Raw genomic sequence first — 12,336 nt, forward strand, 5'->3', positions numbered from 1 at the left:
TGACTCAAAAAGAAACAGAAAACCCGAGACCTAAAACAATGACAAAAATTGAATCAGTAGTCAAAAATCTTTCCTTCCCATTTAAAAAAACTACTAGGCTCATACCTAGCTGTCAACAGATAACCCCCCCTCTTACCGACTCTGTTTCAAAGAAAAGAAAAAGAGTAGTAATTTCCCAACTCATTTGATAAGGTTAGTATGTCATTGATACAAAAATTAAATATGGATAGTAAAACAAGTAAAATTATAAGCCACTGCTACTTTGAAAACACACAAAAACTTAAATAAATATTAACACTGAGCCTAGCAATGTATAAAAAGGTAGTATCATATTTCATTGAATTTAAAATGTCATTGATTGTAGTAAGATGCACGATTACTCTACATACTAAGAAAGAAAAATGCTGTCACTTGAACCATGACATTATGCTTTCTTTTATCATGTATACATTTTTTCTTACTTATAGAAGGAGCTTTTATATTTATTTATACAGATTTTTATCATATATCATTCTTGTGCATTCATAACAAGAAAAATATAAGCAAAATAAATAAGGTAAGGTGATTTTTAAAATTCACATTCGGCGCCCAACTCTTCTAAATCACTTTTCAACTCAGAGTCTTTGATATTTATTCTTGCCATCAACAGGTGGTGGTGCAACATTTTATGCTATTCTACTACTGTCCCTGGTGTTTTCATCTGAGCCACTGACACACGTTCTGAAAGGCTGATGCTGAAGTTTTCTTTAACTTACCAGAAGACAACAACACAAAGTTTACAGACAATACCCAAGACTCATATTCCTTCCTCAAATGGGTCCTAAAATGGTTATTGACTAAAATACTACAAGATTACAGGTGACCAAGAGCAAGAGCAATTAGAAGCTGTCATTGACTTTAAGTGGGGGCACTGGTGGTTCAGTGGTACAATTCTTGCCTTCCATGTGGGAGACCTAGGTTTGATTCCCAGCCAGTGTACTTCAAATGCAGCCACCACCTGTCATTCAGTGGAGGCTTGCATGTTGCTATGATATTGAATAGGTTTCAGCAGAGCTTCAGACTAAGTCAGACTAGGAAGAAAGGCCTAGAGATTTACTTCTGAAAAAGCAGCCAGCGAAAATCCTATGGATCACAACAGTCTGATCTGCAACTGATCACGGGGAAGGTGCAGGACCACAGTGCATTTTGTTCCGGGGTTGCCATGAGTCAGGGGCTGATTCAACAGCAATGAACAATAACAACAATAAATTGACTATAAAGCACATTCTAATCACACAAATGTTAAAATGTGAAAAAAAAATATGAATCTCAGAATCAATGAAATATAGTATATCACAGTCAACCAGGGTTTATTCCAGGAATGCAAAGATGGTTTAACATTAGAAAACGTATTAAATTAGGTCAAAACATATATATCCCCTTGTTCCATTTGCACAACTGCCTCTTGGTCTAAGTACAGGTTCCTCATGAGCACAATTAAGTGTTCTGGAATTCCCATTCTTCGCAATGTTATCCATAATTTGTTATGATCCACACAGTCGAATGCCTTTGCACAGTCAATAACACACAGGTAAACATCTTTCTGGTATTCTCTGCTTTCAGCCATGATCCATCTGACATCAGCAATGATATCCCTTGTTCCATATCCTCTTCTGAATCTGGCTTGAATTTCTGGCACTTCCCTGTTGATGTACTGCTATAACTGCTTTTGAATGACCTTCAGCAAAATTTTACTTGTGTGTGATATTAATGATATTGTTCAATAATTTCTGCATTCTGTTGGATCTCCTTTCTTTGGAATGGGTACAAGTATGGATCTCTTCCAGTCATTTGGCCAGGTGGCTGTCTTCCAAATTTCTTTTCTAAAGGTCTTAGCCAGAACTCAAGAAAAGGTTTAAACACAGAAGAAAATACTCTTTGATGGTTACAAGGGTGGGGAGGGAGGGAGAAGGTTATTTACTAACTACATAGTAGGTAAGAATTATCTTAGGTGAAGGGAAGGACAGCACTCACTACAGGGGAAGTCAGCACAACTGGACTAAACCAAAGCTAAGAAGTTTCCTGAATACAATCAAACACTTTGAGGGACAGAGTAGCAGGGGTCGGGGTCTGGGGACTATGCTTTCTAGGTCAACTGGCATAACAAAGCTTATTAAGAAAATGTTCTTCATCCTACTTTGGTGAGTGGCATCTGCGGTCTTAAAAGCTTGCAAGCAGCCATCTAAGATGCATCAATTGCTCCCAACCACCTGGAGTAAAGGAGAATGAAGAACACCAAAGACACAAGGAAAGTAGTAGCCCAAGAGACAGAAAGGGCCACGTAAACCAGAGACTTCATGAGCCTGGGACCAGAAGAACTAGATGGTGCCCGGCTACCACCAATGACCGCCCTGACAGGGAACACAACACAGACTCCCAGACAGAGTAGCAGAAAGGTGGGGTGCAGAACTCAAATTCTAGTAAGAAGACCAGACTTAATGGTCTGACTGAGATTGGAGGTATGCCGGAAAGCATGGCCCCTGGATTCTCTATCAGCCCAGAACTAAAACAATTTCCGAGGCCAACTCTTCAGACAGGGATTGGACTGGACTGTGGGATATAAAGTGATACTCGTGAGGAGTGTGCCTCTTAGCCCAAGTAGATACAAGAGACTAAACGGCCAGCTTCTGTCCAGAGGTGAGATGGGAAGGCAGAGAGGGTTAGGAGCTGGTGGAATGGACATGGAGAATCAAGGGTGGAAAGGAAGAGTGTGCTGTCACAGTATGGGGAGAGCAATTAGAGTCACATAACAATGTATGTATAAATTTCTGTATGGAGAAAAAAAAATAAAGGTCTTAGCCAGCTCAATAAAATAGGAAAAGAGTAGAGATTATATAAGGATTGGAAAAGAAAAAAGAACTACACTGTTGGTATTCTTAGACAACTTGATTATCAACCCAGATATTCCAAAATAATCTACCAACTACTGCACGAATAAGAGTGTTTAGCAAGGCTGTAGAATACAAAAGCCAATATATAAAACGCCACAGGGTGCCTACAGTACAGCAAGAAACAATTTAAAAATATAATTTTTATTAAAGATCCTATTCATAATAGTTTCCAAAACAAGATACCTAGGAATAAACCTAACAAAAGATGTAATGCATTTTTACAGGAAACATTTAAAACTTTATTGAAACAAAACATTTTCCAATAAAAGAAAACTTTATTGAAGCACTTAGGAAGATATAAATGAAGTGATATAAAAATTTATGAGTGGGAGAACTCAATATATTAAGATGTCAATTTTTTCTGAAATAATCTATACTATCATTGCAATTCCAATCAAAACATATAACTCTACAAGCTGAACCTAAAATTCATTTGGAAGAGGAAAAAGATCCAGGAACAGGCAATACTGAAGAAAATAAAGGGGTGGGGTAAAGGGACCTACCAGCTGTCAAGGCTTTTTATAGGTGTAAGAATTAAAACAATGTGGTATTGACATAGTGACAATCTACCAGACCAGTGGAACAACATATTGAGATCAGAAACAAACCCAAATAAAATTTGATCAATCTACTGGAATGCAACAAGACCTTGGTATATGATAGAGGTGGTATAAGAAATCACTGGGTGTGAGAACATTTGGTTAGCCATGTGGGAAAAAAAATTAGATCCACACCACATACCATGCACAAAAATAAATTATAGATGAATTAAAGGCTCAAATGTAATAAGCAAAAATTTTCAAGTCATAAACTATAGGAAAATATATTTATGACTTAAGTAGAGAATAATTTCTTACAGAAGCACAAAAAGCACAAACTAAAAAGAAAATATTCGATAATTTCAGTACATAAAAATATGTGTATCAAATTCTGTGCACTTTTCAAGAGTGAAAAAGAAGCCTCAATCAGGAAAAAATATTGTGAGATATATATATACATACATACACATATGTATGTATATCACATCAATGAGAATGCTAAAAAAAAAACTCCAATAGGAAAAAAAATGGGGAACAATAGGAACAGGCAATTTTATAGAACTGGAAATGGCCAATAGACATATGAAAATAAGCTCAATATTACTAGCAATCAACGTAATTGCTGTTACGATACAATTTTATAACACTCAGATTGGCAAAAATTACAAGTTCAGTAATACCAAAATATAACAAGGTTGTAGGGAAATGGTAACTAGTATACACTGTAGAGGAGAATGTAAACTGGTATAATCACTTAGTAAATATAAGGATGAGGAGCCCTAAAACCCGCAACTCCACTTCTAGATATAATCCAAAGGAAAACTCTCATGTATGTGCCCAAGGAGACATGTATAAAGCAAGTCAATGCAGTGTTGTTTAAAATAGTGTAAAATTAGAAATAACCTAAAGGCCCATCAGTAGATATATATGGATAATACAGAAATACACTGCAATATTCTGTAACACCTAAAATTAACGAGTGGATAAATTTCAAAACCAAAATGTTAAGTGGGGAAAAACAGCAGTAAAAGTGTATCAACGGAATGATAAGAATGATACTACTTATGTACATTTTAAAAACCCAAAAAAGGAATATTTTACATTATTCTAGGTATACGCACATGTATTAAAAGTTTTTTTTTTTTTTTTAATTGCATGGGAATGATATGTGTCAAAGATTACCTCTAGGCAGAAAGGATGAAAAAAGTGTATGACAGGGAGTATATGGGGGTATGTGGCACTTTTAACAATATCTGTGCCTTTTTATTTCTTTGAAAAAAATCTGAAGCAAACATGGCAAAATGTTACTATCTACTAAATCTACATGGAGAATATAAAGGTGTTTATTATATTATTTTCTGTTCTTTGAACATATTAGAAATATTTTATAATTTAAACATTTTATATTAAAAAGGCCTGGGAATATGACTGGCATGCCTGTTTTAAAAAGCTTATCCTATAGAATAAGGACAAAGACTAAAAACGGAACTTTGTAATGGCAAAAAAAAAAGGAAAACAATTGGTTAAATAAACTGCAATATAACCATATAATGAAATGCCATGTAGCCATAGAAGTGTGATTATTAGCTTGGAAAGACACTGAGAACATATTAAGTAAAAAAGATAAGCTATAAAATGATAGGCTCTCAACTAAGGCATTAAATAGTTACAGGGATCCTCTCCTGTATGTACAAATAAGGAGAAGCTCCATTAATGCAGCTGCCATATTTTAATCTCCTATCAACTGGCATCCATGGAAAGAAGTTAACGACAGAAAGTCTAATAATATTAAAAAGTACAACAGATTAATTCTAGAGCTTGGAACAAAAAAAATATACTGCTATAATACCTATAAGGAATAGGTGCATTCAAAGCCAAAACTAATTATTTCCCAGTGTTAATGCCAACAATCCCGCCTTTCCAAATGAAACCTGCCCTATTTCACCATCTAGTCAGAGAGCTACCAGAGCTAGCACAGTAGCATAAGTTGCTGATTATATGTACAATAACCCCCCCAAAAAAACCAAACCCATTGCCCTCGAGTCTATTCTGACTCATAGCTACCCTACAGGAAAGAGTAAAACTGCCCCCAGCGTTTCCAAGGAGTAGCTGGCGCGGTGGATTCGAACTGCCAACGTTTTGGCTAGCAGATTAACTCTTAACCACAACGCCACCAGGGCTCCATACATACAACAAAAAAACCAAAGCCAAACCCACTGCTGTCAAGTCAATTCCGACTCACAGAGCCAGGTAAAATAAACTATATACAAAGTAAACTGGGCCAGATATGGTAAATCAATGCAACCCAAAGCAATACTCACAACGTGATGCCGTATTTATGAGAGAAAAGAGTGGTGACACGGAGATACTGAAGGGGTTTTGAGAGAGAATAAAACATTTGGCCCTGCTACATTGCTACCCTTCTGATACACTGGAAATTGACTTGAGTGCTCTAAATCCTATGCTGCATATTTTGTTAATTAAAAGTTGCCTAAAAGGTCTAAGAATCACAATAGATTCTATCTGATGGAAACTGCAATAGTACACAATAAAGGGTAGGGAGTTAGGACTCTCAGGCAAAAATATTTCCATTAGTATTCATTTACTGTGAAAATATTTCTTGTGTTCTTTATACTTGGATAAAATATTTTCGAGACTGCTAAGACCAACAAATACAAACTGCATTTATTGTGTAAAAATTAAGAACAGCTTGGGCTACATAATGGTAGTTGGATGTCAGTTGTGTTAAATCTCAGCTTTCAGAGAGGTGATTTTGAACTCAGTCACCCTTTGACAGAAGACATCCCAGCTCGCATAATTTCATCAACCAGGAGAATGTTGGCGGCAATCACCGTGCTAAGGAAAAAGATGACAAGGTGAGTGAGTGATGCCTACCAACCCAATCTGAAGAGTACTTTGTTCTTCAATGAAGTTAGTGTGAAATTTTGTGAGACAAAGCTTTGTAAATACAAACATTACCTCCTGTATTATAATTTCAAATCCTTTGCTGATAAAGTGGAAGCCCAATTTTATATTCCAGCAAAACTGAGCTCATTTTTAGCATATCATTTGATTTTCCCCACACCCTACCAAATAAGCAGTAAGATTAACCTTTCCTATAACTTACAATTGCAGAACTAAAATATAAAGGGGACTGTAAAATGACAAAAGCTAATCTTCATAACTGGACACATCTTTTCATACACTTTATAATTTTTCCACTGTAGGGCAACCAAAGTAATTAAAAATTTTTAATGTTACCAGTTATGTCCCTAAAGCTTTTTTTTACTCTTCATATTAATACAAACTTACCAGGAGTGAAGAAGTTGTTTTTTCACACAGTAATTATCCCAGATTCCTGCATCTGCTGCTACCATTGGTTCACCTGCAAAGTAAAAACAAATCATTTGAATACTACAGTCCTGAAATATTCTATTAATATTAGGTGGTATATTCTAATAATATATAAAACATCACCAAAATGACTATTATCAAGGTCACCAATGACCTTCTGCTGTTAAATCCAATGGTCAATTCTCAGGCTTCATCTGTCATTAGCATTTGACAGAGTTGGTCACACCCTCCTGACTACTCTGTTCTTTACTTGTCTTCCAGGACACCACACTCTCCTGGTTTTCTTTCTTTTGCACTAGCAGCTCCTTCTCTGTCTACTTTGCTGATGTTCTTCCCTGAGTTCTTAATGTAGGAGTACCCAAAGGTTTAGTTCTGGGCTCTTCTCTCCTCTATATACACTCACTCCCCAGGTGATCTTAACCATTCTTCTGGATTTAAATCATCTACACTCTGAGACTCTCAAGTTTTTCTCTCTAGCTCAGATCTCTTTCTTGAGCTCCAGACTCATATATCCAACTACCTATTTTATTTGGAAGTCTATAGACACTTTAACTTTGCCAAAACTGAATGCTGACATCCTCTGCCAGAACCTGTTCCACTCGTAGTCTTCTCCAACTCAGTTAACGGCAACCCCAACCTTCTAGATGTTCAGTTGACTCCTCTCCAGAGTAGCCAGAGTGATCCTTTTAAGCATAACTCGACCATGTCACGCCTCTGTTCAAAATCTCTCCCTATTCCACTAGAGTATAAAGCCAAAGTCCTGAGACTGGCCCACATGCTGGCCTACATGATCCGACCTTCTATCACTTCTCTTGCCTTCTTCCTCCTTTTCAAAAACATCAGATGCTGGCTTTTCCACTAGCTGTTCCTTATCCCTAGGACACTCTTTCCCCCAGATAACCACACAGCTAATTCTTCACTTCCTTGATTTTTTTCTTTAATAGCTGTCTTCTCAATGAGGTCTACCCTGACCACGCTAAAACTGCAACCCTCTCCCTGCCCTCCTGTGCTAGCATTCACAGTCATCTTTATACTGCTCTTCTTTTTTTTACAGCGTTTACTACTTTCTAAAATGGTACTTATTTATAAGCTTATTATTTACTGCCTGTCTACTCCAACTAGAACGTAAACTCAGAAGGACAGGGATTTTTGTCTATTTTGTTCGGTGACGAATCCCAACAGTCAAATAATAAGCACTCAATATCTATGTCGCAAATGAATAAATATTTTCTTTTAAGAAGTTCAAGAGTAAACTAAAGGCACCTAAAATTTAAATATTAAGATCACATAAACACAACGGAATACTACGCAATGATAAAGAGCAAAAGGATGGAAACAACCTAGATGCCCGTCAACAGATGAATGGATAAACAAACTACGGAATGGAGTACTACGCAATGATAAAGAACAATGATGAATCTGCAAAGTATCTCACAACATGGATGAATCCGGAGGGCATTATGCTGAGTGAAATAAGTCACAAAAGGACAAACATTGTATGAAACCACTACTGTAAAAACTCATGAAAAGGTTTACACACAAAAAGAAACAATCTTTGATGGTTATGGGGGGGGGATGGGAGGGAAAAACACTAAACAGACAATAGATGTAGTAACTTTGGTGAAGGGTAAGATGGCACACAGTACTGGGGAAGTCAATACAACTTGTCCAAGGCAAGGTCATGGAAGCTCCACAGACACATCTAAACTCCCTGAGACACCAAATTACTGGGCTGAGGGCTGGGGACCATGGTCTCCAGGAACATCTAGCTCAACTGGCATAACATAGTTTATAAAGAAAATGTTCTACATTCTACTTTGGAAAGTAGTGTCTGGGGTCTTAAAAGCTTGTGAGCGGCTATCTAAGATACTCCATTGGTCTCACCCTGTCTGGAGCAAGGGAGAATGAAGAAAACTAAAGACACAAGGGAAAGATTAGTCCAAATGACTAATGGACCACAACTACCACAGCCTCCACCAGGCTGAGTCCAGCACAACTAGATGGTGCCCAGCTACCACCACTGACTTCTCTGACAGGGATCACAATAGAGGGTCCCGGACAGAGCTGGAGAAAAATATAGAACAAAATTCTAACACACAAAAAAAAGACCAGACTTACTGGTCTGACAGAGACTGGAGAAACTCTGAGAGTATGGCCCCCCGAACACCCTTACAGCTCAGTAATGAAGTCACTCTTGAGGTTCACCCTTTAGCCAAAGATTAAACAGGCCCATAACACAAAACGAGACTAAATAGGCACACCAACCCAGGGGCAAGGACGAGAAGGCAGGAGGGGACAGGAAAGCTGGTAATGGGGAAACCAAGGTCGAGAAAGGGAGAGTGTTGACATGTCATGGGGTTGGCAACCAATGTCACAAAACAGTATGTGTATTAACTGTTTAATGAGAAACTAGTTTGCTCTGTAAACCTTCATTTAAAGTACAATAAAAAAAATAAAAATAAATATTGGAATCACCGAAACCTTCACCCTCTTATTATAAAACTTGGGTCACTATATTAAAATATCTTTCTTTATTAAGCAGCTAAATTTTCTTCACTTTCTTACCTGTATTCAAATCTATACCAACAAGTTGTTTTGATTGTGAATGCTCAGCCTGAACTTTTAATAGTGTTTCCTGCTGGTCAAAACCAGAATTCTGAGCAAGAACCTTTCGGAATAAAAGGAATAATAAATATTTTTGTGGAATACCTACATATATATACTTGAATATAAAATATGAAAAATACGGCATTATTTGCTAGATTTGTGAAAATATATCTGTAACATGCTAATCACGTACTCTCATTTTGAGGAACTTCATTCTTAATCTAAATCAAATTATTATTTTGTCTATCTAGTAGTTTTTATATTTAATTAATCATTTCTCCTAAACCCATCACACTAAATTCTGAGGAGGACATTTTAAAAGCCCCATCCCTATCCCACTACATTGATTTCCCTGCTCGCGAAAGATTTAAAAAAAAAAAAGAAAAAAAAAACTAGGAAGGAGGAAAGTAGCATGGTATTTTTGTTTCTGCTGATCCCTCCAGCCACACATCCTCCATTTGCTCCCGGACATCTTCATATTTACAGCACCTATGTGCCCCTCATCTCCCTGATGTGGCAACACAAAGATACCTGCACTCCAAACTAAGTTCATATTTCTAGTGGTCCCAAACTTGATCAGGAGAAAGGCACCACCAATGGGTACTGCGTTTACCAATTTGTGTCAACTAGAGGATCATTCCTTAGGTAAAAAAAAGATAACTGATTCACAAAGATTCCATAAATTATGGATAATTCAAATAGCAATCATTAAGGAGAAATCTTTGCTGGCATTATTAGTAATGTTTTAATTCAAGGTAATAGCATATTTGACACAGTTTTTCTGTATTTCTAAGTAGCTCACAACCAGATTAAGCACAGAAAAGAGGAACTGTATTTCTCTGCCCTTCTGTTGCCACATGGAAAAAATCTGGTTTCTCTCCTTTCTATAGGAATTATAATCACAATGACAAATGCAAGCTAGTATTTGGGAGTGCCAAACAGCTTGAAGTCCTTACCTTTCACCATTTAAAACTACAACACTTTGGATACCACTAACAAATAAAGATCTACCTTAAAATAAATCTAATTAAATTTTAAGTTCTAAACTTTTTCTTCATGATTAGTTAATCATGGACCACTTCTGAAGGAAACTTTTAGAGCTACTTTCAAGAAGCATGCTTCAGCAAAGGAAGCAAGGGGGTAATCTGGCTATTTCATGAAGCTTCTGCAAGTGATTCCAAACTTTTATCACAGAAGTTTCCCTGGTTTTGCTGCAAAATTATGTAGGAGAAAAACTATCTGAGGATACTCAAATAACTACCTGTCTTTCTATTCTGCTAACTGTTAAATTATATGGGCAATGTATAATCAAACACCTTTATGTCTACCCAGTTGTTCTTTGGCCATTGAGTAGGTGTACCTTAGGAATAATGAGTAAGGCATCAGCAAAAGCTTGGACTCCAAGACGAGCTCTTCCTTTTACACTGTTCTTGTATGTAACAAGAGTATCAGCTATTGCCACTTCAACTGCACCAGCCCCTGGAACCACACAGCCTATTGGAAGACGAAAATGATTCACAAGACATGCCATACAGAAAGAAAAAAAAAAAACAGAAAAAGAGCAATTCACCATTCAAGTGTTCTATTATCTTGCCCGCATCTAAAATGTATTTAAATATATACAGAAATCAAATACGTTGCACAGCTCAGTGATTACTCAATTGTCTTACGAAGCATCCTGAAGTTATATGCCATTAAATAATTATGTATGGTACAGACAACTGGCTATAAACAGTTTTATTTCATTGTTTATCCTTTGGCTAATAAGAATAGACATTTCTTCTACCTTTATCTTACTCCTTTATGATTATGTTTAAAAAGCTATAATTGTGGCAGGTAACTGATTGTAATAGCTGATTTGAAAATTTTTTAGGCCAAGATAATTAGGCCACAGTTTGGGGTATGGAATTCTTGGGATGCAATGAAATGTTTGTTTTCTATAATGGAACAAAACCCAGTCTGCAAACTGAGAAAAATGTTATTATTCTAAGGCACGAATCTGGTTAAACACATAAATTTTCACATCATGATGTAAATTTGGACCTGCTTGTGTAGTTTTATAAAGCATATGACTCTTCTTTGAACCAGAAAACTTACTTTGGAATCACCCATCTTTAAAACAAAACAATACAAAAAGAATTTCTCCTTTTATTCCACATCATTTTTTTCATTACTATCCAGTTTGTGTGCTTCACTTCATAAATAACTGCTCAAAAGAGTTGTCTACCCATAAGGTGATCACATCCTCATCTCCCAGTCACACTTGAAAAAAAAAAAAAAAAAGTTTCTTGTTAAATACCAAACACATACCAAAAATATTTGTAAGGTATAAGTATGAAAATATGTATAAAAAACACCCATATACCAACCACCCAGCTGAAGAAACAGAACACTACCAGTATCTTTTAAAACCTCTCTGATCCCATTCCCCTGTGAAAACATAGCAAAATTTGTGAGATGCCATAAAAGGGGTACTTAAAGGGCAATTTATATCACTAAACACCTATACTAGAAAAGATGAACGGTCTCAAACCAATGACCTCAGCTTCCACCTTAAGAAACTAGAAAGGAAGAGCCAATGAAACCTAATGTAAATAGAAGAAACGAAATAATAAAGATCAGAGTGGAAGTCAATGAAATTAAAAACAGAAAAATAATAACGAAAATCAATAAAAATAAAAGTTGGTTCTTTGAGAACATCAATAAAATCAGTAACAGCTAGACTTGCCAGGAAAAAAAAGAAAACACTACTGACCAATATCAAAAATGAGAAAGATGGCATCACTTAAATATTCTACAAATATTAAAAGGACAATAAGGAAATATTATAAACAACTACATGCCAGTGGGGAGCCCTGGTGGCGCAGTGGTTAAGAGCTCGGCCGCTAGCCAAAAGGTCGGCAGTT

At 36.5% G+C, this 12,336-nt stretch overlaps 1 protein-coding gene across 1 annotated transcript in view; it reads right to left on the bottom strand.

Annotated features, from left to right (window-relative positions):
* Positions 1–6,145: 6,145 nt before the first annotated feature.
* The window catches only part of CCT6B (chaperonin containing TCP1 subunit 6B), a 36,509-nt gene continuing 30,318 nt past the window's right edge, over positions 6,146–12,336 (bottom strand). Inside the window, exons 11-14 of the mRNA XM_004385416.3 lie at positions 10,791–10,924; positions 9,389–9,491; positions 6,782–6,854; positions 6,146–6,325 (exon numbers count right to left, since the gene is read on the bottom strand). Coding sequence (XP_004385473.2) covers positions 6,253–6,325; positions 6,782–6,854; positions 9,389–9,491; positions 10,791–10,924 — 383 coding nt within the window. The 3' untranslated portion in view covers positions 6,146–6,252. The remainder of the gene's footprint in view (positions 6,326–6,781; positions 6,855–9,388; positions 9,492–10,790; positions 10,925–12,336) is intronic.

The sequence above is a fragment of the Trichechus manatus genome, unplaced genomic scaffold (assembly GCF_000243295.1).
Source record: "Trichechus manatus latirostris isolate Lorelei unplaced genomic scaffold, TriManLat1.0 scaffold00138, whole genome shotgun sequence".
Taxonomy (NCBI): Eukaryota; Metazoa; Chordata; class Mammalia; order Sirenia; family Trichechidae; genus Trichechus; species Trichechus manatus.